We start from the raw sequence: 27,638 nt of genomic DNA, 5'->3' as shown, positions 1-27,638 counted from the left end.
GAAGTCGCCCCGGGCCTCGGCGCCGCCCGGCAGCGTTCAGTCGGAGCGAGGCCGCGTGGCGTGTCAACCTTTTCATCAGCCTCTAAATGTCAGAACACGTTTAGTCCCGGGAACACGTGAAGCTGAGAAACATGATGGTTCAGATCCGCTTCCTGATCCTCAGAGGTGCTGTGACCCCGAGAGGCCACCGGGGGCAGCACGCCTCGGACACCCTCACATGGGCCTCACCTTCTATACGCCATGTTTTCTCTCCACCATCTTGGTTCTGTGCTGACTCATGGTCAGACGCGTGAACAGCTGCTCAGAGACAAACTGCTGAATCAGCAGTAGTGAAGGTCAGTGAGTAGCACAGCGCCCCCTGCAGACACACCCACACACGCACATCAAAACAAATCAGACGATTTAAACCTGAAATCTTGACAAAACTGTTCAGATTTATTCATAACCTTTTCCAAATATTAATTTATGACCTCAGAGAAAAGAGGCTCAGATATTTCAGAATAAAATCTGAAAACCCTTTTTTATGGTTTCCACCCTGAAGGACCAACATGTGACTGGTTCCTGCTCCAAACACCCGACGGAGCTGCTTTTGTCCCAAAGCTCAGATCAATTAACATTTAGAGCAGCCATTGGATTTTTGATTATCGGAGCTGAAAGGGACTCGATTGATCCTGATCCAGTGAGGGAGGCAGCTGATGGGATTGAGTTTCTTAAGTATGTCCTGGCAGCCGAGCAGCGAGCGATCGATCGCTCGGCAGAAAACCTTCGTCCCACCAAGTCCCTCAGTCTCCCTATCGAGTCCGATAATCAGATTCTGTTTGAACCAGTGAGAAGATCCACGGGACCACTCGCTGTGTGTGGAGTCAGTCGGTGAAATTCACAGGAAATAGAAACTAGACAAAGTCCTGCTTCTCTTTTAAAAGGACTCAGGGTTTGTCTCTGTCTCTGACTCTGTCTCTGTCTCTGTCTCTGTCCTCTGTTTCTGTCTCTGTCTCTGTCCTCTGTCTCTGTCTCTGTCTCTGTCTCTGTCTCTGACTCTGTCCTCTGACTCTGTCCTCTGTCTCTGTCCTCTGTCTCTGTCTCTGTCCTCTGTCTCTGTCTCTGTCTCTGTCTCTGACTCTGTCTCTGTCTCTGTCTCTGTCCTCTGTTTCTGTCTCTGTCTCTGTCTCTGTCCTCTGTCTCTGACTCTGACTCTGTCTCTGTCTCTGTCTCTGTCTCTGTCCTCTGTCTCTGACTCTGTCTCTGTCTCTGACTCTGTCCTCTGTCTCTGTCTCTGACTCTGTCTCTGTCTCTGTCTCTGTCTCTGTCTCTGTCTCTGTCTCTGTCTCTGACTCTGACTCTGTCTCTGTCTCTGTCTCTGTCTCTGTTCTCTGTCTCTGTCTCTGTCTCTGACTCTGACTCTGTGTCTGTGTCTGTGTCTGTCTCTGTCTCTGTCTCTGTCTCGCTCTCTTTCTGTCTCTCTGTCCTCTGTCTCTGTCCTCTGTCTCTGTCTCTGTCTCTGTCTCTGTTTCTGTCTCTGTCTCTGTCTCTGTCCTCTGTCTCTGTCCTCTGTCTCTGTCTCTGTTTCTGTCTCTGTCCTCTGTCTCTGTCTCTGACTCTGACTCTGTCTCTGTCTCTGTCTCTGACTCTGTCCTCTGTCTCTGTCTCTGTCTCTGTCTCTGTCTCTGTGTCTTTCTGTCTCTGTCTCTGTCTCTGTCTCTGTCTCTGTCTCGCTCTCTTTCTGTCTCTCTGTCCTCTGTCTCTGTCTCTGTCCTCTGTCTCTGTCCTCTGTCTCTGTCTCTGTCTCTGTCTCTGTCTCTGTCTCTGTCTCTGTCTTTCTGTCTCTGTCTCTGTCTCTGTCTCTGTCTCTGTCTCTGTCTCGCTCTCTTTCTGTCTCTCTGTCCTCTGACTCTGTCCTCTGTCTCTGTCTCTGTCCTCTGTCTCTGTCTCATGTCTCTGTCTCTGTCTCTGACTCTGTCCTCTGTCTCTGTCCTCTGTCTCTGTCCACAGACGGGCTCTCTGGACAGTTGGTGTCTGGACGTGGTTTACGGGGACGTCCCTCCTGAGTCGAGGACACTCAGTCAACCTCACATTTTCTGATGAACTTGTTTTTATTTGCATTTCAGTGAATTCATAAAACCCGATGATCACGTGACCGGAGAATTACAGACTCGTTAAAATTACTGTAACCTGAGAAACTTTGATCGTCTTTATTGTTCACGTGATAAAATGAACAACACGAGGGAACTGGTTTATTTCAAGTCTTCAAATCTGCAGCTCCACTTTTACAGAATCGTTTTTACGCTGATTCTCATGAAATGTAACCCTAACCCGTGAGAGGGACATCTTCAAAATAAAAGCTCTGTTCAGGATGAGGATCTTAATGCAGTCAACTCACCACCAGCGCCCCCTGGAGGCCAATAAACACTCTGATAAACGTCTGAAGAATGGAAAATGCTCAGACGTGGAGACGGTTGAGGGACTTTGGCAGACGTGTCGTCTGAGCTGGACCTGAAGCTTCAGAACCTTCAGAACCTCAGAGTCCAGCTGTGATCTGTCTCCACACCTGAAGCTTCAGACTGAAACTCAAAGGTCTGAAACCATTGAACCAGATCGAACCTTCACGTGAAGCAGCTGGAACCACAGCAGCTCTTAAAGACTTGATGTTTTTGTATCTGGTGTGTGGATGTGGTCGTGTTCTGCTGAATGAGAGTGAAGCTCCAAGTTTTTATCTTCACATGTTGAAACAGAAACAAGTGAAATATGAGTCCAGCTGCTCGTGAGGCGTCTCCGTGGAACCCAGGTCAGATAATTGAGTGTTTAAAAAGTCACTTTCTGAGCAGATGTTGCTGCAGCTGGAATCACTGTCATTACTGCACACAGCAGCCCCCCCCCCCCTCTTTAGGCCAACAACATGAGAGGCCTCTGGCCTGACCTCTGACCTCGCTCCATAAAGACACGCAGGTAAATACCGGCTCTCCGCCGCGGCTAACCCGGGGAATGAGAGGCGTCCTGGGCCGGGACAGACACGAGTCCAGCGCTCCAGACGGCGGGGGAGGGGGGGGGAGGGGGGGAATCAGACGGCGAGCTTCAGACGAGCTAATTAGATCTGGCGAGATGTTCACGTTGTCTCCCACACAGACGCTGAAGGAGTTATTTCATTATTACAGCCTGAATCACTGCCGGTACAATCACCCACACAGGATGAAGAGACCGAGGCTCAAATTGGGTTAGAGCCGCCTGGACGTGCCGGGTCCTCTGGGTGGACGGTGTCGGCTTCCATTAGCCACATGAAGGCTGGACAGCGCGGGAACGAGCTCCACATCAATGAACGCCTTGTCTGCAGAAAGTTTCTCACGTCTCACTTTCCTCCGGCTCCTCGTCACCTTTATTACCTTCATCAGTTTCACTGACGAGCTTCTTCTTCTGTCTCGGCACTGAAATCACATTTGTCCTGTTTGAACCTGTCAGACACGACTCAGGGTTTCAGCCTCATCGAGTTCCTTCTTCACCTCAGCAGCTGAACTTTAAGTTCTACTCGTGGAGCTGGATGTGTTGCACTTGTATATTGCTCCAGATTCAAAGGAGGAAACCTATTGTGAATTGTCGTCGCCAGGCTTTTAAACTTGAACTCGCCTCCGGCGATTGGACAAGCGTGTTTGTTGATCCAGGATTTGAGAAGGAATAATTAGACACTTATACATGAAGTTCTGGAAATTGAACATTTATTGAATTCACTGAAATACTTACAGAGAGTCTCTGGGGTTCTGCCGGACACATCACCAGGTTCATTGGATCATGTCGAGAAGAAGCCCCCCACATCCTAAGTCCACAGTATTTATACAGACACAGGGGGCAGCACAGAGGCGGTTCTTTTTCTTTGAGAGAATTCAGTTATTGGCCAGATGTATACTGTTTCCTCAAAGTGCAGTTTTTTGCAAGCACATCACTTTCAACTGACCAGGTGTCCCACTACTGTGGCCTTGGCCAACAGGGAGCCTGCTACATCGGAGAGAGACAGATTAGACAGAGAGGAGGATTTCATATCTTTTTCTCACCACGTTTCATGAAACACCTCTTTGTATTAATTCTGGCATGACCTCTCTCTTCCTGAGAACCTGTGCTTGTTGTGCAAACCCTGTGTCTGAGTCAAAAAGATAGACATCATCCCAAGAAAAGAAACAGTTGTAGCATAAGCATTATTGATTATCTAGATTATGCAGCTAATATTTATTCACAGGATATAGGTAAAATATAGTCACAAGATACAGAGAAACATAGATATCTCAACAGAATCAGTCTAATCATTTGTAACACACTGTAAACAAAGATGGAAGCCATCTCCCCCTGGTGGCTGGGGTCATCGAGCCTCCTCCTCCATGTTGGCAGATGGGACGTGGACCAAACTGAACTATCGCTGCCGGTTTGAAATATCTGTTGACGTGAAGTTTGATGACTCTCATGCGGATCGTTTCTCGCCGATGAACCAGGATTTACCTGAAGGTTGAGAAAAGAAGAAGAAGAAGAAGAAGAAGAAGAAGAAGAAGAAGAAGAAGAAGAACCCTGGGATCTGAGATGGTGAAGTCAAACCTGCTTCATGCTAATGAGGCCGCGGCGCTTTTTGATTCAGAGCGAAAGCGTTTCAGACGGAGAAGTCAACCGCCACGTTAACCCCTGGACGCTCAGAGGTTCCTCCCCTCTCCACGGATCCAACATCATTATCCAGGAGAGAGACAGTATGTTACGCCGCTCCGCCGGTAATGAGCCCTCGCCGATCATCCCTCATGCCGTAATTAGCGGCGGGCCCGGCACTCAGGCCCCCTGCTCGCCGCTAATGGAGTGAACAAGGCAGAAAACGAGCACTATTAAGGCTGGACATGAATTCCAGCTCGCCATGTGAAACTCTGGAGACATAATCGTCTTCATCATTCAGCGCTCAGACTCCGGCCTCCTCCCGGTCGCCGCCTCGTCTTCAGTGTCCAATCAGAGCAGGATGGACGGTGAGATCGTGTCCCGGCTCCGAGTCCCCGGCTCCGAGTCCCCGGCTCCTCGTCCCCGGCTCCTCGTCCCCGGCTCCTCGTCCCCGGCCCCTCGTCCCCGGCTCCTCGTCCCCGACTCCTCGTCCCCGACTCCTCGTCCCCGGCTCCTCGTCCCCGGCTCCTCGTCACCGGCTCCTCGTCCCCGGCCCCTCGTCCCCGACTCCTCGTCCCCGACTCCTCGTCCCCGGCTCCTCGTCCCCGGCCCCTCGTCCCCGGCTCCTCGTCCCCGGCTCCTCGTCCCCGGCTCCTCGTCCCCGACTCCTCGTCCCCGGCTCCTCGTCCCCGGCCCCTCGTCCCCGGCTCCTCGTCCCCGGCCCCTCGTCCCCGGCTCCTCGTCCCCGGCTCCTCGTCCCCGACTCCTCGTCCCCGGCTCCTCGTCCCCGGCCCCTCGTCCCCGGCCCCTCGTCCCCGGCTCCTCGTCCCCGGCTCCGGGGGCCAGACTCTGAACCCGAGTCTTGTTAATTCACGACAAACACGGAACCACTTGACCCGACGTCGACTTCGGTTTGTTGTCGTTGGTTTTATTCTCTGATCAAATTCTTCATTTTCTACGTTTGATGGTTCAGACGAGCATCACAGGAGGTCGTTCAGGGGTCAAAGGTCAAAGCCAACACGCCTCAGTCATGTGCGAGAGGACAGAGGAATTCTGGGAAAGGCAATAAGAGCAGCAGTTGTGAGCGCTCATGAGTGTGTTTGATTTGTTCATGCGTGTCACTCGTAGGTGATGAGTGACTTGGGGGCGGGGGCCAGTGACGGCCGCGGCTGGCAAGGTCAGCGAGGTGATTGGTTGTGTGATCACAGGGGGGGCGGGGGGGGGTTAGAGAGGCGGGATCAAGGTCGGAGCTGATGACAGGAGGCGAATCATGTTTCAGCTTCGCAGGCGGCCTCGTGTTTGTAAGACTGAAGAATGATCTGAACAATTTGAAGATTTTATTAATTTGTCCCCAAAAAATTCAACTTTCACTGGTTCCAGTCAAATGAAGAATTAAATTAAATAAATCTTCAATTATAAACAAAGGCAGATTTCAGAAACAGACATTTTACATTTTCCTGGGATTTTAGATCCAAAGGTAAATAAAAACAAACGTTTCCTAAAAATACAACAATAAGTTTTTATTGAAGTCGAGCTGATTCACGTCTCTAACGTCACAGGTTCAAGAAGAAACATCAGCAAATGATTATTAAAACAAATACTGAATCAAGATGAGCAGCAGGTGTCTGTCGTGTTAAAGATCATTTCATCAATCTGACCAACAAACGTCCTGAAAGATCTTCAGTAAATACACAATTATAAACAAACTAAATAGAAAGAAAGAACAGATCAATTCATTTCATTTGTATGAAACCAAATCATTATCTCAAAACCCTCTCAATCCGGAAGTGGAGAAACAATAATATTAATATAATCATTAAAGTAAAACTAAACAAACAAAAAAACAATTCACACAGTTTCTGAAACAAACATTTTATTACTGATCAGATTTCATTCACATTTAATAATAATAATGCTGCTGCCCTCTAGAGGTCAGATCCAGGGTCGCAGGTGAAATTCACAATTTCACACACACACACACACACACACACACACACACACACACACACACACACACACACACACACACACACACACACACACACACACACACACACACACACACACACACACACACACACACACACACAGAGACAGGTGAGGAGTCCGTGGTTGTATGTTAGTTTAATACTTGGTCACGTATGAAGTTATGTAATGTTAGTGCACGTACGTGTAGAGAAGTAGATCAGCTGATTATTTGTAGTTATATAGTTTTGATATGTTGATCTACCTGACATGTGTCTGTCACAGTTTTATGAGCTGATGATGTCACCGTCCTCTTCTGGTTGAGATGCACACAACTACGATGATGTCCTGGTCCCCTGGGGGACATGTAGAGGACACTGAGGTCAGCGTCCACAGCTGGAGTTCAGGAGTGACACGGCCCACAGCACGGCCCACAGCAGGGTGCATGCTGGGAGTTTACTGACGTCCTCCTATGGGACTTTGACCCGGGTGGAGCTCCAGTAGACGGGCTGAGGCTCCGACACCTGGACGTGACACGTGGGACAGGACTGCTTCCTCCAGAGGCGCTCCTCAATGCACTGCAGAGAGAGAGGATCGGGGGGGGGGGGTGAATGTGTGTGTCTGTGTGTGTGTGTGTTTGTGTATCTGTGTGAGACTGTGTGTGTGTCACCTCTTTGTGGAAGGTGTGTGTACACTGCAGCTCTCTAGTTCCACCACTTCCTCCATGTAAGTCGTTGTGACAGAGCAGACACACACCGTCTGCGTCGCTCTGTAACACACACACACACAGACACACACACACATGCTTTAGTTTCACAAACAACCTCTGGTGACCTTTGACATCAGTCCTCTCACCCACCAGCGACATGGCATTGCGTCTCCTGAACTGGCCCCTCCTCTCGGGCGCTATGACCTCTGGGATTGTGGGTATGACAGAGGGCCTCCTCTCGGGGGCGGGGCTGGGGGCCTCCTGCTGCGAGGGCAGGAGGCGGCGGGAGGAGGTGCGACGCAGGAGGACTCGCGCCGTCACCGGAGCCTGAGTGGACGAGTGGAGACGAGACAGCTGCATGGCCGAGAGAGTGGCCTGGACAGGGAGAGAGAGAGTTAACCAGTTAACAGGTTTAACTGGGCGCCGCCTCCTGAGGAACCAAATATAGAAGATGTTAAATCCATTAGACCCAACTTCTCACACATGCTTTGATTCATCAGGGAGAGTTGATCAGGTTAAACCGGTTCATCCCATCCCAGCAAACACAAATACATTTTAATCCTCAGGAGTTTCTTTTCTTGAACCACAACAGAGGAGCCAAGGAACCAGGAACCAAGGAACCAAGGAGCCAAGGAACCAAGGAACCAAGGAGCCGAGGAACCAAGCTTTGAAGCTGGACTCTGGTTTCTGATGTTCGGAGCCAGAAGACGAAGCTGTGAACATCCAGGGTCAGACCGTTGTACTGGAAACCAGTTATAACATATACATGGGGGAGAATGACACCAACCAGTGACTCCACCAGTTTGAGTCACATGTCAGCTGCTGGTCTCACGATCCTTCATCTACTGCTCGACACAAAGATCTAAATCAGACGTCCCTGATCTGCAGACAGGTCTGACGGCCACTAGGGGGCATGAGTCCATCATGTGGGCGTCATGGGGTGAAGGTGGGAAACAGTCGGAGGTTGTGTAACGTGATCTTTCTCACACGATGAAGTTTGAACCTTGTAAAGACATTTGAATGGAGAAGCTACGATAATAAGAACAACCTGTTCATGATTCTAACTCTCCATGCTAGCTGCTAGCTTCTCTTACCGCACACGGCAGCGAGGCCCGGCGGTCGGCCCTCATTCCGAACAACGGCTCGAAGCTGCCCCGGCTTCCAGTCCCTCCTCCTTCTGAGTCCACCTCCTCCTGCTCCTCTCTGGTCTGCTCCTGCTGCTTCCCTCCTCTGTACCTCTGCAGCCAGGCATTGTAGATCCGGGCGTCTTCTTCCACGTCCTCTTCCTCCGTCTTCTCCTTCTCCTCTTCCTCCTCTGGGGTCAGAGGAGTCAGGACTTCGGTGTCTGAAAACACCTCAACTTCTTCTGTGTCTGGATCCATTGAAGCCTAATTTCAAAGTTCAATTAGCCGCTAAAGATAAAGGCAGACTAGGCTAATTTAGCTGGATTACAACCAGGCTAATTTACTGCTAGCCTCATTTACTACCAACTCTGCTAAATTACAGCCAAACTAGTTTCATTTAGGCTAATTTACAGTCAGGCTAAACTAAGCAACGCAGGTTTATTTCTAACCACGCTAAGCTAATGCCAAGCTAAGTTTAAAGCTAGAACAACTTGCAACCAGGCTAAATTAGAGCGGTTCGACAGCTAGCTTGATTAGCATGCTGAGCCATGCCAGGCTAAAAGATTAGATCCACCCTAAATGAAAACTATGCTAGCTACCAAGCTAGGGAAGAAGCAGGCTCAGATTTAATCAAGCTAAATTAAAAAACACAACCAGGCTGAATTTCAACAAAACAATTTCACAGCCAATCAAGGTTCATTTGGTAACTGGAACCAGGTGATGGTTTACCGCAGGTTGGATGAAACCATCAGGAGTCACTGGGTCGTTGCAGCAGGTCGGATGGGTCCCAGTTGGCCGACAGGCAGGGAGGAAGAGGAAGAGGAGGGACAGATGGATGAAGAAGTGATGGATTAACGGAGCAACTAATCCAGACTGTCGATCTCTCGGCTCCCAGTGGATCCAGACAGGGAGAATCAAAGTTCTCCAGACCAGCTCGTCCACTGCTCTGGCTGCTCTGGTTGCTCTGGTTCCTCTGGCTGCTCTGGTTGCTGTTTTGTTGTCGTGTTTCAAGCTGTTTCTGTGCTGCATTTACAAAGTTAATCCAGTTACCCAGAAGGAGGAGAGCGAGGGATTACACCTGCAGATTATCTGTGTCCAACCAGGGGACGAGTGAGGCTCCAGGGGACGGACACGTGAAGACGACTCAGGACCTGATCAAGGACCTGGTCAAGGACCTGATCAAGGACCTGGTCTTCACTCATGTGCTGCAGGAAGATATTTAGATCTGTGGGAAATTGGAAATTTCAAAACTCTATGGATATGGGAAGAAACCAGAGTACACAAAAACAAAACAATACAATTTGAAATTGTAAATGAAAACATACATATCACATATATATAAAAGGGACGCTTCAATATTTGACAAACCAAAAATGAGATAAACCCTTTCAACATGTTCACTTTACAGTTTGTTCACATCTTGTCAAAACTAAAAAACACTGAGCTGAGACTATATAAATAATAATACGTATGAGCAGTAGAATTATTAGTCATAATAGTAATAATTATTACATTGAGTTCCTCTACACATCAAACTGCTGCTTCAGCATATTTTGAGTCAAAGCTGTGCAGAGCCAGAGATGGTGGTTTGTCTCCCTCTAGCGGTGGATCTGATTTACTACAGGCACATGATTAAAAGCCTTGATAACTTGTAGTGGAAATACTCTGAGTATTGTTTTACCTTCGGTAGTAAATTCTTAACAATAACTATGAGAGTAATTATAAGAGTATATTTCTCTCACTCTATCCTTCTGCCTGTCTGTCTGGAAAGCGGAAGTGTTTCTCTCTCCCGTGGTTTAGCTTCCGGTGTGTTAGCTTGGCTCCATGGTAAACAGCGCTAGCCGTTAGCTGTCGGTGCTAATGGTGCTAACGGTGCTAACCTGAGTACCAGACAGGTGAAGAGCAGGTGAACCTCGCCCGGAGCATTATGGGTAAATCCTGTTCGTGTTTACTCATCACTACCTGTTTCCGTTAGCAGCTGTTTGCAGCTAACGTTAGCTAGCTAGCTAGCAGGACCGATAAGAACCAAACTCCGTTCAGAACTGTCACAGTTCACATTTACTGTGGTTCAAAGGAAAGTAAATACTCAGTAGAATAAATAATACTACAGCTGTTATTACTCGGCTATACTTACTTATTACTTCGGCTTATGGTTTGGAGCATACAAGTGATTATTGTACGTAAAATAATCATTGTTATGTTGTGTAGGTGAACTGTTTCCACTGTCTCTCCTGTAGCTTTAAAGAGATTCAAGTTCATATATATATAATACAACTCAATGATGTATGAATGATATCCATCCATCCATCAAAGATCATTCAACATCACATGTTAAACACAGGACTGAAGATCTATGTTTAATGACATGTTGCTGATGAGAGGAACTCCTCATGGATCTGTTCTGTGTCCAGCCTGAAACAGGAAGTCTCCTGGTCTCCCCTCAGACCTGGTCTCCCCCTCAGACCTGGTTCTGCTCAGGCTCCATCACTTTACTGATATTTGAACTTCAGCCAAACTCCATGAGGAGAACTCCAAGCTTTGTGGTTTATTCTGAAATATCCAAACTAATATTAACAACAATCGTGACAAAGAAACGTGTTTATGGGATTGAATTATTCATGTTAAACTCTTTGAGTTCTAAGAGTGAACCAGTGATCACACTGAGTGTCTCCCCCCAGCCTCCCCTGTCCCCCTGTCCTCCCTGCGGCTCCTCGTCCCCCCCCTCCGCCTGCTGACAGCGGCCATGTTGCAGGTCGCTCAGCGTCAGAGCCTGAAGCACTATGGGATGCTGGAGGACTTTGTGTCCATGGTGACGGAGGCGGTGCCCCAGCTGCTGACGGACAGACAGAGGTTGCTCCTGCTGGCGGCTCTGAGGGCCAAGGTGTGTGTGTGTGTGGGGGGGGTGTGTGTGGGGGGGGGGCAGGCGTAACCAAAGCAATAATGATGTGGATGCTGACTTCCTGTGTCCCTGCAGGTGGCGCTCTCTGACTCTGAGGACGTCCCCACTCACCTGGACAGGATCCGCCCCGGCTCCCAGGCGACGGTAAGAGTTCAGCTGTCCAACGACTAATCGTTTCAACTTGAACTCATGTTTGACGTGTGACCAGCTGCAGTGCATTCTGGGAAACAGAGGACGTGGCCTCCAGATGTTATAAACCCAGCTGTGTTTGTTTCCCGTCTCAGCGGCAGGACCACGAGGCAGACGACTGGTGTTCGGCTCTGTTCACTCTGACTGACAAGGTGACCCGGAGCCCTGTGGACAGACAGCGCCTCCTGCAGGTCAGTGATCTAAACACTGTGTTAGACGAGATATTGTAAATGATGGTTTCATTGGTCATGTGACCCCTGAGCTGATGACAGATCAGTGGCATCATCAGCTGCAGCAGGTCGATTGACATCATCACAGAAACATGTGACATGTGACAGTGGGCGGGTCACCAGCTCCAGAAGTGACCGTCTCTCCGTCTGTTCCAGGAAGTGTTTAATCAGAGTTTTGACTCCGCCCTCCAGTCCCTTGTGTCTGACTTCCTCTCCAGGATAGAGCAGATGTTTCCTGTGCCCGACTTAAAACAGGTAACACCCCCCCCCCCCCCCCCCCCACAAACTGAATTTCTGAGGCTCCGCAAGGACAAACATAAAACACACATTTAAAAACAAGGAGATTTACATAAACACTTGTGTCTGTGTCTCAGTCTGCTTCCTGGCTCGATGCTGCCCCTGCTGGTGTGGAGGGCTGTCTGCAGGAGGCGCAGCGTGAAGAGCTGAGGAAGCTGCTGACCAATCAGAGCTGTTCTCTGGGCCAAGCCACCACCACAGGTACGAAGTCACATCCTGGTTCGGGTCACGTGACTTTAACTGTTTTTAATGTTGCTGTTGTTTTTCCTCAGTGAGTCGAGACTCCGAGAGGATTCTCCTCTCCGCCTGGTCCCACCCACTCTTCACCAAGCTGACCAATCCCGAGCCACCGCCTGCTGACACTCGAGGTGCGGTCGGCTGTTCACAGCCCGACGTGGAGCTGGTGAAGGAGGAGGTGGTGGTGATGACGGAGGACGAGCAGGAGGAAGTGGAGGAGGCCGTGATTGGTCGGATCGTGGAGCCAGTGGAGCAGAAAGCGGCGGCTGGCGAGGAATGCTCCGAAGCAACCGTGATGCTGCTGGTGGACGGGTCAGACGCCGTTTATCTCACACACACACGGTCAGCTTCTGATTATCAACTAATCATGTGACATGTTTTCTGCAGGTTGAAGGACTCACCTGGAAACTCTGCCGACCAATCAGAAGACACAGGTAAAACACACACACACACACACACACACACACACACAGACCAGTTTATATAATGAGCTCCTGCATTTCTCCACAGTCGACCAATCAGATCAGTCGTGCTCCGAGGTCACAGCTCTGTACAGCATTTCCCATAATTCTCAGCGTGTGGCTCACAAGTGTCCTCAGTGCAGCAAGTGCTTCATCTACCGTTCTCAGGTGAGTGTCTCAGTCCTGACACTAGAGGGAGCTGTGGCCCACGTCCTGTCCTCACTGTAGCGTCTGTCCTCAGGTGATCCGTCACCTGCGCACCAACAAGTCCTGCGGCGCCACCTTAACCACGGCAGGAGTTGTGAACTTGCCGGATCCATCAGGCGGTCGTGACGAGGAGCCGCGCCCCCCTGAGCCCCGCCTCCCAGAGCCCCGCCCCGCCAGAACCCTGTCCTGCTTCCAGTGTAACGCCGTTTTCATAACCAAAGCCGAGCTGCTGTCGCACCAGCGCAGCCACCGGGCGCGACCCGTGTACCAGTGTGGTCAGTGCGACAAGGAGTTCCACCACCTGTCCAGCCTGACCAATCACAAGCAGACACACCTGCACCAGGGCGGCTTCACCTGCAGCCGCTGCGACAAAGCGTTTGAGTCGCCGGCGGAGCGAGACGCCCACAAGCTGCAGCACCGGCTGCCCGACCTCACGTGCACGGTGTGCGAGCAGACGCTGGGCTCGCACACGCTGCTGCTGCGCCACCTGCAGACGCACTCGGTGGAGGGCGCCCAGCCGCGCTACAGCTGCCGCTTCTGTGAGCTGAGCTTCTCAGGTAAAACCTTCTTCCTCCTGAGCTTTGGTAACGAACCGGTCGCCAGCACCGATCCATGACTCATCGTTTCTAATCAATGTTCTCCATCGCTGCTCCGTCACTTCCTGGACTGCTGATCTGATGTTGGTCATGTGATCCAGGTGTGACTGAGCTTCGTATCCACCAGCGCACGCACACGCCCCGCTCCTACCAGTGTGACCAGTGCAGTAAGACGTACAGCTCGCTCACCGGCCTCCAGTCTCACCGGGCGAGCCACAGCACCGAGAGCCGCTTCCTGTGTCCGCAGTGCGGCAAGCGCTTCAAGACGCGGGACGGGCTGGAGGGACACCTCAGGACGCACAGCGGCGAGCGGCCCTACCGCTGCCCCTACTGCCCCAAAGACTTCACCGCGCTCGCCGGCCTCAACGTGCACGTGCGGCGGCACACCGGGGAGCGCCCGTACGTGTGCACGGTGTGCGGTAAGGGCTGGCCGTCCGGAGGCGACCTGCAGAAACACATGAGGACGCACACGGGAGAGCGACCCTACGTCTGTCAGGACTGTGGGAAGGCCTTCTCCATTTCCTGTCACCTGACCGAGCACCGGAGAATACACACAGGTACGAAACACAACTTTATGTTGGCAGACGCACACGTTTGAGTTGTATCTATTGTTTTTATTGTGTATCCATTATGTCTGTTGAATCTGTGATTTATGTGTGATTGTGTTGTGTTTATGTGTCGTGTGTGTGTATTCTGTCTGTGCCTCATGTGTGTCATGTTCTCTGTGTGTGTCTGTTGTGTAGGAGAGAAGCCGTTCTCGTGTCCAGATTGTGGTAAATGTCTGAGGAGGAAGTTCGACCTGAAGAAACACATGTTGTCTCACAGCAGCGTTCGACCCTACGCCTGCGTCTACTGCGCCAAGAGCTACACACGCAAAACTCACCTGAGCCGCCACCTGCTCACACACCGCACCCCCGCCGCCCACGTGGAGGCGGAGCCCAGCGACCAGGAGCCAAACACGCCCCCTGCTGTCTGCACATGACCCTCAATGCAGTGTTCATCTTTTACAAAGTGAATCATTGTGAATTCAAATGATCAAAACTTCATCAACATCATGAAGATTCCTTCCCTCCGTCTCTGAGCTGATCTCATGAGGAATGATGATTGACAGTTTGTCTTCTTCCTCTGACTTGAAACTACGAATGTAAAGTTATTAGAACGGATTGTGACTGTTGATGTTGCCATGGAGATTCTGTGTGATGTTCGATATCCACATATTTTTACAGGTTTTGAAATGAGACCAGAGGCGAATGTCATAGACAGGAAGTGAGCTTTATTAAGCCTGGTGAGAACAGGAAGTGTGTTAGTGGCTCCTCCTCCCTGCTCGGTGATGCTCCTCCTGCTCAGTCGGTGCTGCTGATGGTTTTCCTGATCCAGCGGCTCAGCCGGTACAGGTGAGTGTAGAACCCGTACTTCCCGTCCCGGTCGCAGCCCTCGCCCCACGACACGATGCCCATCTGGTACCAGCGGTCCTCTGACGGGTACTGACCGGGAAACACAGACCGTCAGTTGATCTTTAAATCACAGACTCATCAGAAACTGCTGTGATTGTTCTGTTATAATCCTCCGATAAAACCAAACCTTTCAGAAATGTGCTCTGTGGTCATCTAGGTTCATTGTTTCATCACTTGGTTGATATTTCATCAGGTTTATCAATAACAGAAAAGGGGATTTGATTTGCTCCTGTTTGTAATAACGATGAAGAACTGGTTTCTAAATCAGATCCAAGTGTTTTGATTAATCAGCTGGAATCATATAATCTGTATCTATGTAGTTTAGACTAAAAACTTAAATATCTTATGTATAAACCAGCTATTCCATGTTGAAGATATTAAACAGATTCAGTATTGGGAATCAAACCTTCATCACAAACGGTCCACCGCTGTCTCCCTCACACGCGTCGCCACGCTCAACGTCGTCCGGTTTAAAACCTGCAACACAAAACATTGACCTGATGGTGGCGCTACATGAAGAATCCTCTCAAGTATTAATACTTCAAATACTCAATACATTGAAATTTCCTGCACTCAAAATTATAAAAGTGTTGTTCATAGTTTTATTAGAAAGTGTTAATGATGGATTCTGAACTGAAGCGTTCAGGAACCGATGAGGAGCAGAGAGTTACCAGCACAGAACATGTTGTCTGTGATCTTCACGCTGGTGGAGCTGACGCAGACGTCCTGGTCCACGATTGGCAGATGGATTTGCTGGAGGACGCTGGGAAGACTTCTCGCCGATGGCTTCCAGGTTTCCCTCAGGTTCCCCCAGCCGGTGACTCGGCCCTTAAAGCCCTCGGACATCAGACTGAAAGACAAGGTTCAGATTAGAACTCCAACCAAAGGACCGAGCTCCATCCGTCCACGTCCACATGTCTCAACCTTTGACCTTCAGACGTGTGGAGTCATGTGACTGAACATCAGGGCAGTGCCCTTTGACACAACTTGTGGAAGTTGGGTTTTCCCAGTAAAGCCAGTTTGTCTTACGCCACGGCGACCTTCTTGCTGGGCAGGCAGACGGGGGAGATCTTGTCACTGAAGGTGACCGGGCGTCTCATGTGCAGCAGGGCGATGTCCCGGTTCAGGTTGTCCTTCCAGTTGTACTTGGGGTGGACGATGATTCTATCGATGGGCACGATCCTCTCGATGCCGCGCTCGTATCTGGAGGTTTGAGAAGACATTTGAGTCAGTCCATGTGAAGAGCTGTCAGGGAGAAGGTTCCGGTGGCCTACATGGTTCTGTGGTGCTTCCCCAGCCGGACCAGGATGTCGCCGGTGGTGTAGTTCTTGTTCCAGGGCGGGTAGAGGATGCAGTGAGCGGCCGTGAGGATCCACTGGTCACTGATCAGACTGGCTCCACACAGCAGCTCCTGGGGGCTCCTCTTGAACAGCATCACCTGCCTGCACAGAGGATTCGAACCAGCAACCTTTAGGTAGCATGACAGGGTGGTCACCATGGTGACAGCTTGTGATGGGTGTGGTTACCATGGTGCAGACGCCTCCTCGGCGTCGTCCCCCCCGACGATGCGTTTGTCTCTGTAGGACTCCAGCAGCTCGTCCTCCTTCAGGTCCTTGATCCCCTTCAGCTCAAACAGGGGGCGCTGTCCACACTCTGCAACGCAGCTCAGTTAACCAATGACAGCCTGAGGAGCCGGGCCCAGAACCAATCAAACGCTCCGTTAGCTAACCACATGTTAAACAGGTGACCAATGAACGCACTCACCACTTTCTCCCTGTCCGAAGGTTCGAGGACTGAAAAAGGTTTTCCTCTTCGCGCCTAGGACAGAACGTTCTCTCACGTCTGTCTCTGACGTCTCCAGCTGTCCAAGCAGTGGGTCCTCTGAAGGTCAGACAGACAGATGAGAGAGACATGTGAGACAGAGACAGACGGGTGAGACAGAGACAGACAGGTGAGACAGACGGGTGAGACAGAGAGAGACAGGTGAGAGAGACAGGTGAGACAGACAGGTGAGAGAGACAGGTCAGACAGAGACAAGACAGGTGAGAGAGACAGGTGAGACAGAGACAGACAGGTGAGACAGAGAGAGACAGGTGAGACAGACGGGTGAGACAGAGAGAGACAGGTGAGAGAGAGACAAGACAGGTGAGACAGACAGGTGAGACAGAGACAGACGGGTGAGACAGAGAGAGACAGGTGAGACAGAGAGAGACAGGTGAGAGAGACAGGTGAGACAGAGACAGACAGGTGAGACAGACAGGTGAGACAGAGACAGACGGGTGAGACAGAGAGAGACAGGTGAGACAGAGAGAGACAGGTGAGAGAGACAGGTGAGACAGAGACAGACAGGTGAGAGAGACAGACAGGTGAGAGAGACAGACAGGTGAGACAGAGACAGACAGGTGAGACAGAGAGAGACAGGTGAGACAGAGAGAGACAGGTGAGAGAGACAGGTGAGACAGAGACAGACAGGTGAGAGAGACAGATGAGAGAGACAGACAGGTGAGACAGAGACAGACAGGTGAGACAGAGAGAGACAGGTGAGAGAGACAGGTGAGACAGAGACAGATGGGTGAGACAGAGACAGACAGGTGAGAGAGACAGGTGAGACAGAGACAGACAGGTGAGAGAGACATGTGAGACAGAGACAGACAGGTGAGAGAGACAGGTGAGACAGAGACAGACAGGTGAGACAGACGGGTGAGACAGAGAGAGACGGGTGAGACAGAGACAGACAGGTGAGAGAGACAGTTGAGACAGAGAGAGACAGGTGAGACAGACAGGTGAGACAGATGGGTGAGACAGAGAGAGACAGGTGAGACAGAGACAGACAGGTGAGAAAGAGACAGACAGGTGAGACAGAGAGACAGGTGAGACAGACAGGTGAGACTGAGAGAGACAGGTGAGAGAGACATGTGAGACAGAGACAGATGGGTGAGACAGAGACAGACAGGTGAGAGAGACAGGTGAGACAGAGACAGACAGGTGAGAGAGACAGGTGAGACAGACGGGTGAGACAGAGAGAGACAGGTGAGAGAGACAGGTGAGACAGACAGGTGAGAGAGACAGGTCAGACAGAGACAAGACAGGTGAGAGAGACAGGTGAGACAGAGACAGACAGGTGAGACAGAGAGAGACAGGTGAGACAGACGGGTGAGACAGAGAGAGACAGGTGAGAGAGAGACAAGACAGGTGAGACAGACAGGTGAGACAGAGACAGACGGGTGAGACAGAGAGAGACAGGTGAGACAGAGAGAGACAGGTGAGAGAGACAGGTGAGACAGAGACAGACAGGTGAGACAGACAGGTGAGACAGAGACAGACGGGTGAGACAGAGAGAGACAGGTGAGACAGAGAGAGACAGGTGAGAGAGACAGGTGAGACAGAGACAGACAGGTGAGAGAGACAGACAGGTGAGAGAGACAGACAGGTGAGACAGAGACAGACAGGTGAGACAGAGAGAGACAGGTGAGACAGAGAGAGACAGGTGAGAGAGACAGGTGAGACAGAGACAGACAGGTGAGAGAGACAGATGAGAGAGACAGACAGGTGAGACAGAGACAGACAGGTGAGACAGAGAGAGACAGGTGAGAGAGACAGGTGAGACAGAGACAGATGGGTGAGACAGAGACAGACAGGTGAAAGAGACAGGTGAGACAGAGACAGACAGGTGAGAGAGACATGTGAGACAGAGACAGACAGGTGAGAGAGACAGGTGAGACAGAGACAGACAGGTGAGAGAGACAGGTGAGACAGAGACAGACAGGTGAGACAGACGGGTGAGACAGAGAGAGACGGGTGAGACAGAGACAGACAGGTGAGAGAGACAGTTGAGACAGAGAGAGACAGGTGAGACAGACAGGTGAGACAGATGGGTGAGACAGAGAGAGACAGGTGAGACAGAGACAGACAGGTGAGAAAGAGACAGACAGGTGAGACAGAGAGACAGGTGAGACAGACAGGTGAGACAGACAGGTGAGACAGAGAGAGACAGGTGAGAGAGACAGGTGAGAGAGACATGTGAGACAGAGACAGATGGGTGAGACAGAGACAGACAGGTGAGAGAGACAGGTGAGACAGAGAGAGACAGGTGAGAGAGACAGACAGGTGAGACAGAGACAGGTGAGAGGTGGGTAGCCCCGGTGCTACGTCCTAGCACTAATGGTTGTAGTTACCACAGAGGTCCAGGTCACAGAAGTCCACCGTCACATTCCCAGCGTCCCTCACGTAGCACCAGGGCCCCTCGGGGTCGTTGTCCGGGTTCCGGCACTTGTTTCCCTGGAGGGTGACCTCGGGGATGAAGTCCTTGTCTCGGCTGAGTTCCACGACCTGCGGCGAGGACCACTCCAGACAGGCGTGTCCTCCCAGGGTCACACTCAGGTCGCCCTCGTAGTCTACACCATAGCTGGGCAGACAGGCTCCGGTTCGGACCGGTTCAGGGGCCACGGTGGACGGGACAAAGTCCTCACCTTCACAGAAAAGACAGATTCATCTCAGTCAGGACTTTAATGCTCGTACACGATCATTAGCCAACTCCGGGGGGGACGTCCTCCAAAAGAGACGTGTCTGTGCTGCGTCTCGCTGCTCACGCTGAGGACGGCACTCACCACAGGTCGGGACCCTGCAGGCCTCCTTCTGCACCGTCGGGTCCTTGGTGAAGCACCAGGGGCCCTCAGCTCGACCGTCTGGGTTTCTGCAGAAGTTCTCCTGAAGGATACTGCTCAGCTCCGAGGCGTTAAACTCCCTACAGACAGGTCAACAGACAGACAGGTCAAAAGACAGGTCAACAGACAGGTCAACAGACAGGTCAACAGACAGGTCAACAGACAGACAGGTCAACAGACAGGTCAATAGACAGACAGGTCAAAAGACAGGTCAACAGACAGGTCAACAGACAGACAGGTCAACAGACAGGTCAACAGACAGGTCAACAGACAGACAGGTCAACAGACAGGTCAATAGACAGGTCAACAGACAGGTCAATAGACAGGTCAACAGACAGACAGGTCAACAGATAGACAGGTCAACAGATAGACAGGTCAAAAGACAGGTCAACAGACAGGTCAACAGACAGACAGGTCTACAGACAGGTCAACAGACAGGTCTACATACAGACAGGTCAACAGACAGACAGGTCGACAGACAGGTCAACAGACAGACAGGTCTACAGACAGGTCAACAGACAGGTCTACATACAGACAGGTCAACAGACAGACAGGTCGACAGACAGGTCAACAGACAGGTCAACAGACAGGTCGACAGACAGGTCAACAGACAGACAGGTCAACAGACAGGTCAACAGACTCAGGCGTCACTAAATGGGTTTCTGCTTGGTTACCTCATGATGGGATGTGGGAAGTTGCGATTCCAGTACTGACATTGTCTCCCAGATTTTGTGATGTTGACATCTCCTTCGTAGCTAAACCCCTTACCGAAAATACACCGACCTGAACACACACACAAACACACACACACACACACACACACACACAGTGTCAATGTACTTGTACATTTGAACAGATTAAAGATTCATTCACTTTGTTTGTGTTTACCTTCTACACATTGTCTGACACGACCAATGTCCTGTTGTGTTTCTCTTCTCTGAGTTCCTTTACAGTCTGGAACACACACAGACAGTCACAGACACACACAGACATTTATACACAGACAGACAGGTGGTGTTTGTGTACTCTGAGTTGTGTCTGCTTGAGCTGTGGACTTTGTTCCAGTGTTTTTGAGCAGCTGAGTAAACTAAAGTAAAAAATCTTTGTCAGAGTAATTGTCATACTTCATGTACTTCAATTACCACAGTAAAAGTACTCTTTTAATGTAATTATACATTATGTTAAAATGAATGAAGTCAAAGTAATGTGACTCAAAGTAGAGTAAATATAAATAAAGGCAGGTATGTACCGTGATGTCAAAGTTCAGTAAAGTAGCAGTACTCACCCAGATACTTCTTCCAGAACTTTTCCTGAAGGGAACAGATGAGACGGAATGAGTTATTAATGTGATTCTACGTGTCTCAGACGAAGTGAACATGGAGAGTGGAGTCGTACTGTTTTCTCCGTCTGTTCGAACACCTCTCTGGCCTCTTCATGGTCGCACACCTCCTCCACACACTCTCTCTCCAGGTTCCCTACACAATCGCACAACCACACACAGATTCAACGAGATATCATCTGATCTGTAGGTTTTAAATCGACGTGGAACCTCTGCTGTGGTCACTCGGACCCATCGAGGTGAGTTACCTGGTTTCATCTCCTCAAAGATCTGATTGGCTCGTCGGCTCCGGACCAGAACCTCGGACGCTCGCTGGCTGCTGAGGAAAACTACGACACGCGTCACAACTTTGAGACCAGAGTCAATTAGTTTTGGACAAATTTTAATTTGCTAGTTTGATTTGGTTTATTTAGCTGCAGAAAAATCCAAACATTAGTTGAAGTTATAATCTTTTACTAAACTAAAGGTATGTGCACTGTTATATAATAATATTACTTTAAAGGTCCAATACCTGCATTGACAATAGAATCATCAGTACAATGTATATTATTGAAATATCCATTTCCTAATCCAGCGTTACTACTTCACTGGAGTTATTGTATCGCCCCAGTAAACAGTTCTAAACAGTTCTAAACAGATGAGTCCATGTTGGTACCATCGTCCGCTCGGCAGCTGTGCACCAGGAACAGCAGTAGAACAGCAACTGGTTTCGATGGTTCCACCATGATCCAAACGTCCCAACCAGATCCAGCAGTCTCCCTCTTCAGCCTGTCTCCGTCTCACTGGCCCTGCGGGGGGGCATTGACCAAACGGTCAAAGTGTGAGTCACTCAGGATGCTGAGTCCTGAACCTGTTTACTCTGAAGTTCAATATGACCAGGCCGTCCCTCCACAATAAAGCTCCAGAGGAGTCAGAGTGAGCAGAGCTTCAAGTCGAATCTTCAAGTTTTAAAGTTTCCTTCAGGGTCCCAGTTCATCACTGAGCTCACTGGTCCCAGTTCAGCTGCTTTCATCTGTAAGAGCAGGAACTGATCCCAGTTCAGGGGCTTTATTCTGAAAGGACAGGAGCTGATCACAGTCAGTTCTTCTGCTTTTATTTTGAAAGAACAGGAGTTTTGTTTGCGATTTTGTGATTTTGGTGATTGTACGTGAACAAGCTCGTTGATCATTGAGGGGCGTGGCTTGAATCTGGAAACAGGAAGTGGTTGTATTTTGAGTGAACATGGTCCGATTGAAGACATATCATCCATGACATTATTGAGTCATAGTGCCACCTACTGGGGACCAATACCTGGAGTTTCTTATCTTCTACTCATCCAGAAGATTCCTGATGGTGACGCCAGAGGTGAAAGGTCGGCAGCGCACAGATGTCATGAGGATTGATATGTGCTGAAATTGGAACAGTGATAAAACAATCTTGTGTTTACACAGCAGGAACTAGCTCTGTTTGAAACTGGTAAACAGCTGCGCTCAGGTCAAAGGTCAAAGGTCACAGTCTGTTTCTGCTGCTCACAACTGTCCAGGTCAGCGTTGGCCCTGAGGCTCCAACACAGTGAAGAACAGGACGAGAGTGAGACTACGAGGACAAGGGGAGAGAACGTGCTCGTCTCTCTGAGTCTATTGATCCGTGGGACTGAGTCAATATGTACTTTACAGATACTGAGGTCAACGTCCTTCACACTGAAACTCCTCCTGCACATCAAACCAGAACATGTGGAACCAGCTGTAGCCACCTCCATGATGTCTGCTTCCTGCCAATGGTTCCACCCCAGTATCCAGGTCTCACCTTCTGTTCTCTCCAGAACCAGAGGAACCTGATCTTTACCTCGGTTCTATCCTGCACCTAGAACCGGCCTCGAAATCTAGAAACACGTCACTGCTGTCCCACCTGAGATGTCCTCAAGGTGGGACCAATGCAGGGTCATCCTGTCTCTAGGCCTCTACGCACACCTACTTCTATATGTGTTGATATATATATATATATATATATATATATATATATATATATATATATCAACATACATACTTCATATATATATATATATCAACATACATACTTCATACATACTTCTGATATACATACATACATATATATATATATGTATGTATATCAGAAGAAAGCCTGAAGACAATCCTCTCCAATCTGGGACAAGCTGTCACTTGGACGCGAGAAGGTCAAAGGTCACGGTGTGCTCTCCTGTGACTGGCCGCAGTGCAGAGCCGCCTGCAGCAGGGGGCGCTGGCAGCAGTGAGCTGTGTGCGCGGCAGCTCGGAGGAAAAGAAGAAGCAGGTGGAGGGTGAAGGCGGAAGCAGCAGCCGCAGCAGCAGCCGCAGATCGTTGAGACCATGGCCGCCTCCAGCCCCGAGGCCCCCGTCGTGCTGGTGGAGGAGCTCCCTTCGGACCCGCTGCTGCACGTCCTGTCCTTCCTGAGCTTCAGGGACCTGATCCAGTGAGTCCGCCGCTCCGGTGCACACGACCCCCGGCTAGCTGCGGGCTAGCGGCTAATGCTAACAACACCAGAGACCGATCATGGAACAGTGAAGACTGACCTGAAGCTAATGCTGCTACAAACAGTCTGTAGCAGCTCGTTAGCTTAGCATGTAGCCTGTGTTTATGTCCCGACCTCTGCTAGAGAAGTGTTTGCTACCGACAGCTGTCATCACAAGTGTCCGAGCGCGTTTCACCGGAAGTTCATAAAGTTCACAGACATGAACCAGTCACTGCTCACGAGAGTAAAACACATGAGAACAGGTCCGGCTGGTTTATCACTGCTCCTGGTTCGACAGCTGCCTCTGGTCCTGTGTGCCATCAGTTACATACTGAAATAGATTAATGTGTCTCTGTGTGTGTGTGTGTCTGTGTGTGTCCCTCCACAGCTGCAGTTATGTCAGCAGGAGGCTGAACGAACTGTCCAAACACAACCCGCTGTGGAAGAGTCACTGCTCCAAACACTGGCTGCTGACAGAGTGAGTCCTGTCAATCAATCAACACATTCTCAGGGATCGCTATGTTTAGGTGTGGAGACGTTTTCTAATGTGTGTGTGTGTGTGTGTGTGTGTGTGTGTGTGTGTGTGTGTGTGTGTGTGTGTGTGTGTGTGTGTGTGTGTGTGTGTGTGTGTGTGTGTGTGTGTGTGTGTGTGTGTGTGTGTGTGTGTGTGTGTGTGTGTGTGTGTGTGTGTGTGTGTGTAGTGCGGACCGGCTGCAGAGTGGGCTGTCCTGGTTCTGTCTGTTCAAACAGAACTACAGAGACCTGGGTCGCTACATCCAGTTCTACCCGGAGCTGAAGAGAGCGTGGGAGCAGCTGAAGAGCTTCCTGCAGCAGAGGTGTCCACGCATGATCGCATCCCTCAAAGGTCACACACACACACACACACACACACACACACGCAGACACATGCAGACACTTTCAGGAACCTGTTAGATCTCAGCTTCACTTTCAGAACCCGGGATCTTCTCCTGACGTGATTCCTTGTCTCTGCTCCTCCTCCAGAGGGCGCCACCGAGCTGGAGCTCAACGACATCGAGGCTCAGATTGGCTGCAGTCTTCCACACGACTACCGCTGCTCGTACCGCATCCACAACGGACAGAAGCTGGTCATCCCCGGGTCGGTGTCCCTCCAACTGAGCCCCTCCCTCTGTCTCACCTCTTCCTGTCTGTCTGACGGCTTCCTGTCTGTGTTTCTGTGGTCAGGCTGATGGGCAGCATGTCTCTGTCCAACCACTACCGCTCGGAGGTCCTGCTGGACGTGGAGACGGCGGCGGGCGGTTTCCAGCAGAGGAAGGGGATGAGACGCTGCCTCCCCCTCACCTTCTGCTTCCACACCGGACTCAGTCAGTACATGGCGCTGGAGCCCGCCGAGGGACGCAGGATGTTCGAGAGCTTCTACCCCTGCCCCGTGCGTAGCCTTCCTGTCCGCCTGGCCTTTCAAAATAAAGGTGCTACACAGAGAGGAGGAAGTTGAAAGCTGAAAGTTGTTTTTCTGCGTTTCAGGATCAGACGGCTCAGGATCCCTCGGCCATCGACATGTTCATCACAGGTGGGTTCACTGGACTTGGCACGGATCACAGTCAATTCAGCTGCTTTTATTTTGAAAAATGTATCATTACATATGTGTTTGTGTTCAGGTTCCTGTTTCGTAGAGTGGTTCACAACCTACGTCCACAACGTGGTCACAGGAGAATATCCAATCATCAGAGACCAGATCTTCAGGTCACACACACACACACACACACACACACACACACACAGTTCCTCCAAGTTAGAATGTCAACTTAACTCGTGCACATTTGTGTCCACAGGTACGTGCACGATAAAAATTGCGTGGCGACCACTGGAGACATCACCGTCTCAGTTTCTACCTCTTTCCTGCCGGAACTTTCCTCCGTCCACCCGCCGCACTTCTTCTTCACCTACCGCATCAGGTACGTGTCTGTGTCCCCGTGTCGCCGGTCGAACCCCCCCCCCATCAAAGCTTCATCTTCTGATCTGTGTGACGTTCAGGATCGAGATGTCGAGCGGCGCCTCGCCCGAAGCCGCCTGTCAGCTCGACAGCCGCTACTGGAAGATCACCACGTCCGACGGCAACGTGGAGGAGGTTCAGGGACCCGGCGTGGTCGGTACGCTGCTCCCATCGCGTGACCCCGCCCTTGCATGTCTCAGCTGTGATTGGCTGAGATGAGCTGCTGACTGTGTTTCTGTGCAGGAGAGTTTCCCGTCATGACGCCTGGAAAAGTCCATGAATACGCCAGCTGCACCACGTTCTCCACGCCATCAGAGTACATGGAGGGTCACTACACCTTCCACAGACTCGGTAACTTTACTGTGAAGGGTTAAGCTTCTGGTCTTTTATTTTGAAGATCTGTTGAAAATGACCTCCCTTGTTTTGTTGTTTGTTTGTTTGTGTTGCAGCCAATAAGGAAGAGGTTTTCCACGTGGCGATCCCTCGCTTCCACATGGTCTGCCCCCCCTTCAGGGAGCCTGTGGTACGAACGGTAAGTCAGCGGTTTGTTATTATCATGTAATACTACACCTCCCATCATGCACCTGTGGAATGTTTTATTGTGACAGCTGGTTGATGTTTCCTGCTTCCTGTGTGTCGTCCCTGCAGCACAAACCGTCGACCAGCCTCACGCCTCGCCTCGACGACCACGACCCGGACGAGTACTGCGACGGAGACGGCGATGACTTCGGTGACCTGAGAGGAATCAACATGGCCGCGCTGGAGGGGGCGTGGTGTCCCCGACACATCTGACCTCTGACCCGCTCACTGCAGTGTGATGAACTCTATTCAGGCCTGGTTGGCGATCGACTCTGTTCCGCGTGGGGAGCAGAGCGTGGGCTTTTCTTACAACCTTTCTCTTTGTGATCAGAAACTGTCGGGCGAGAAGGACGACACGATGATGTCACCGTCTTCTCCTCCACTTAAAGGACCTGGTCCATCCATCAGCTGACTTTCTGTTCAGTGTCGGTGCGGCAGCGATCAGGAGCGAGTGGGAGCTCTTTGTTTTAGTTTGTTCCTCTGTAGAAAGATTTGGTTCTTTATTGTTTAACTGGTTTCCACTGCAGGAGGCGGACTCTGTCACTCGGCTGGTTCGGCGCCATCATGGATGATGTCATCACTGGTCCACCAATCGGTTTCTCTCTGATTTAAACATGAAGTTCATTTGAACAGAACCAACAGGATTCACTTCAGTTTGACTCTGATCAGTGTAAGAGCGCCCTCTGCAGGACCACAGGGCAAACTTCTGGCAGCACAAGATGGAGGCTTCGTCCACACTGACTCTTTTCACTGCAGAGGAGACAATCTACTTCCTGTTTACCTCACATGTGTGGACGTGAGCGGTCATGTGACATGTTTAATTTGAAATGAAGACCTGTCAGTGTGGACGCAGCCTCAGAAACAGAACCGGTCAAATCAACAGGTCGTCTTCTTGTGCTCATTGTAACAGTAGAATCAACGTCATTCTTCTTCTCTTCATTTGCTTGTTTCTCAAAACATGAAATCTTCTTCCTGACGTTAACACTAACCAACAGTTTGATATAAGCTCATTTGTTTACCTCATGTCTCAGCACATTACGCCAACGATGTTACAACGTATTATTTTGAAAGGTCGTTTCCTGCAGTGGAAACATAATGAGTGTTTCTCTGTTTTCTGAAATCAAGTGAGGAACAGGCTGGGCTTTTATTTTGGAGGATGCTGCGTGGTCATGTTTTGTTCCCGGGATGTTTTTCCCTCCTCGTGAGGAGGCGTTGTCACGCTCTGATGTGATTGGTTGGTTTGTTTTTGTATGTTTTGGTTAAATAAAAAAGAAACTGACTGTTACGTCATCCTGAGCCTTCGACCGCGTCCACGTGCTCCTGAGTCGTTCTGACTCGGTCACATGACTCAGACAGGATATGCTTTAAACATCACACTGAGCTGTTTCCTGCCTTTATTCCCCTTCGCAATAAAAACTGACATTTAACAATATAAAAGTAAATATACAGATTATTAAAAACAGACTTTTATCTTTAGTCAAAGTCAACACACTTCAAGTCGTTTTTATTCAAATCTTCAGAAAACACAGAACGTAGACCAACACATTAAGAGCGTGTTGTGTGGTTTGTGTGTTTTGTCGTCCAGTTTGTGATCGATTAAACGGTTTCAGGTGGAAG

General features: G+C 50.3%; 5 protein-coding genes and 1 long non-coding RNA gene across 8 annotated transcripts in view; 3 read left to right on the top strand and 3 right to left on the bottom strand.

Moving 5' to 3' along the window:
* Positions 1 to 6,116: 6,116 nt before the first annotated feature.
* On the bottom strand, positions 6,117 to 9,451 carry si:ch211-207l14.1 (uncharacterized). Of its 2 annotated transcripts, XM_062380344.1 has the most exons (5): positions 9,139 to 9,451; positions 8,380 to 8,673; positions 7,436 to 7,660; positions 7,247 to 7,345; positions 6,117 to 7,154 (listed from the first exon to the last, which is right to left on the bottom strand). In XM_062380344.1, the coding sequence occupies exons 1-5, from the start codon at positions 9,436 to 9,438 to the stop codon at positions 7,047 to 7,049; spliced, it is 1,026 nt and encodes a 341-aa protein (XP_062236328.1). In that variant the 5' UTR covers positions 9,439 to 9,451; the 3' UTR covers positions 6,117 to 7,046. The 2 variants fall into 2 exon arrangements, with proteins under 2 accessions (XP_062236328.1, XP_062236329.1); XM_062380345.1 differs by having other exon boundaries at positions 8,380 to 9,451.
* A 754-nt stretch (positions 9,452 to 10,205) lies between these two features.
* Positions 10,206 to 15,397, top strand: LOC133933300 (zinc finger protein 878-like). Of its 2 annotated transcripts, none has more exons than XM_062380302.1 (12): positions 10,206 to 10,340; positions 11,088 to 11,290; positions 11,384 to 11,452; positions 11,593 to 11,688; positions 11,920 to 11,982; positions 12,102 to 12,225; positions 12,297 to 12,573; positions 12,649 to 12,695; positions 12,772 to 12,890; positions 12,964 to 13,486; positions 13,627 to 14,082; positions 14,269 to 15,397. In XM_062380302.1, the coding sequence occupies exons 1-12, from the start codon at positions 10,337 to 10,339 to the stop codon at positions 14,505 to 14,507; spliced, it is 2,220 nt and encodes a 739-aa protein (XP_062236286.1). In that variant the 5' UTR covers positions 10,206 to 10,336; the 3' UTR covers positions 14,508 to 15,397. The 2 variants fall into 2 exon arrangements, with proteins under 2 accessions (XP_062236286.1, XP_062236284.1); XM_062380300.1 differs by having other exon boundaries at positions 11,884 to 11,982.
* Positions 14,779 to 21,797, bottom strand: f2 (coagulation factor II (thrombin)). Its single transcript, XM_062380305.1, has 15 exons — positions 21,638 to 21,797; positions 21,231 to 21,311; positions 21,039 to 21,118; positions 20,929 to 20,953; positions 20,532 to 20,597; positions 20,318 to 20,426; positions 19,587 to 19,723; positions 19,155 to 19,448; positions 16,744 to 16,860; positions 16,506 to 16,632; positions 16,254 to 16,421; positions 16,009 to 16,182; positions 15,651 to 15,829; positions 15,386 to 15,456; positions 14,779 to 15,009 (listed from the first exon to the last, which is right to left on the bottom strand). The coding sequence occupies exons 1-15, from the start codon at positions 21,705 to 21,707 to the stop codon at positions 14,869 to 14,871; spliced, it is 1,839 nt and encodes a 612-aa protein (XP_062236289.1). The 5' UTR covers positions 21,708 to 21,797; the 3' UTR covers positions 14,779 to 14,868.
* On the top strand, positions 16,692 to 17,808 carry LOC133933337 (uncharacterized). Its single transcript, XR_009912054.1, has 3 exons — positions 16,692 to 16,892; positions 17,134 to 17,156; positions 17,667 to 17,808. It is a non-coding gene; the product is annotated as an uncharacterized LOC133933337 (long non-coding RNA).
* A 1,327-nt stretch (positions 21,798 to 23,124) lies between the features above and the next one.
* fbxo3 (F-box protein 3) lies at positions 23,125 to 27,317 on the top strand. Its single transcript, XM_062380323.1, has 12 exons — positions 23,125 to 23,431; positions 23,859 to 23,948; positions 24,172 to 24,335; positions 24,473 to 24,587; positions 24,674 to 24,878; positions 24,974 to 25,019; positions 25,108 to 25,192; positions 25,282 to 25,404; positions 25,484 to 25,599; positions 25,686 to 25,793; positions 25,892 to 25,974; positions 26,091 to 27,317. The coding sequence occupies exons 1-12, from the start codon at positions 23,328 to 23,330 to the stop codon at positions 26,232 to 26,234; spliced, it is 1,383 nt and encodes a 460-aa protein (XP_062236307.1). The 5' UTR covers positions 23,125 to 23,327; the 3' UTR covers positions 26,235 to 27,317.
* An 85-nt stretch (positions 27,318 to 27,402) lies between these two features.
* LOC133933310 (chromosome alignment-maintaining phosphoprotein 1-like) overlaps positions 27,403 to 27,638 on the bottom strand; it is a 2,793-nt gene continuing 2,557 nt past the window's right edge. Inside the window, exon 4 of the mRNA XM_062380322.1 lies at positions 27,403 to 27,638. This exon is cut by the window's right edge and continues 981 nt beyond it. The gene's annotated coding sequence lies outside the window, so the exon portion shown is untranslated.

The sequence above is a fragment of the Platichthys flesus genome, chromosome 22 (assembly GCF_949316205.1).
Source record: "Platichthys flesus chromosome 22, fPlaFle2.1, whole genome shotgun sequence".
NCBI lineage: Eukaryota > Metazoa > Chordata > Actinopteri > Pleuronectiformes > Pleuronectidae > Platichthys > Platichthys flesus.
Note: the sequence above shows the minus strand (reverse complement) of the source record. Positions and strands in the feature narration are given on the sequence as shown.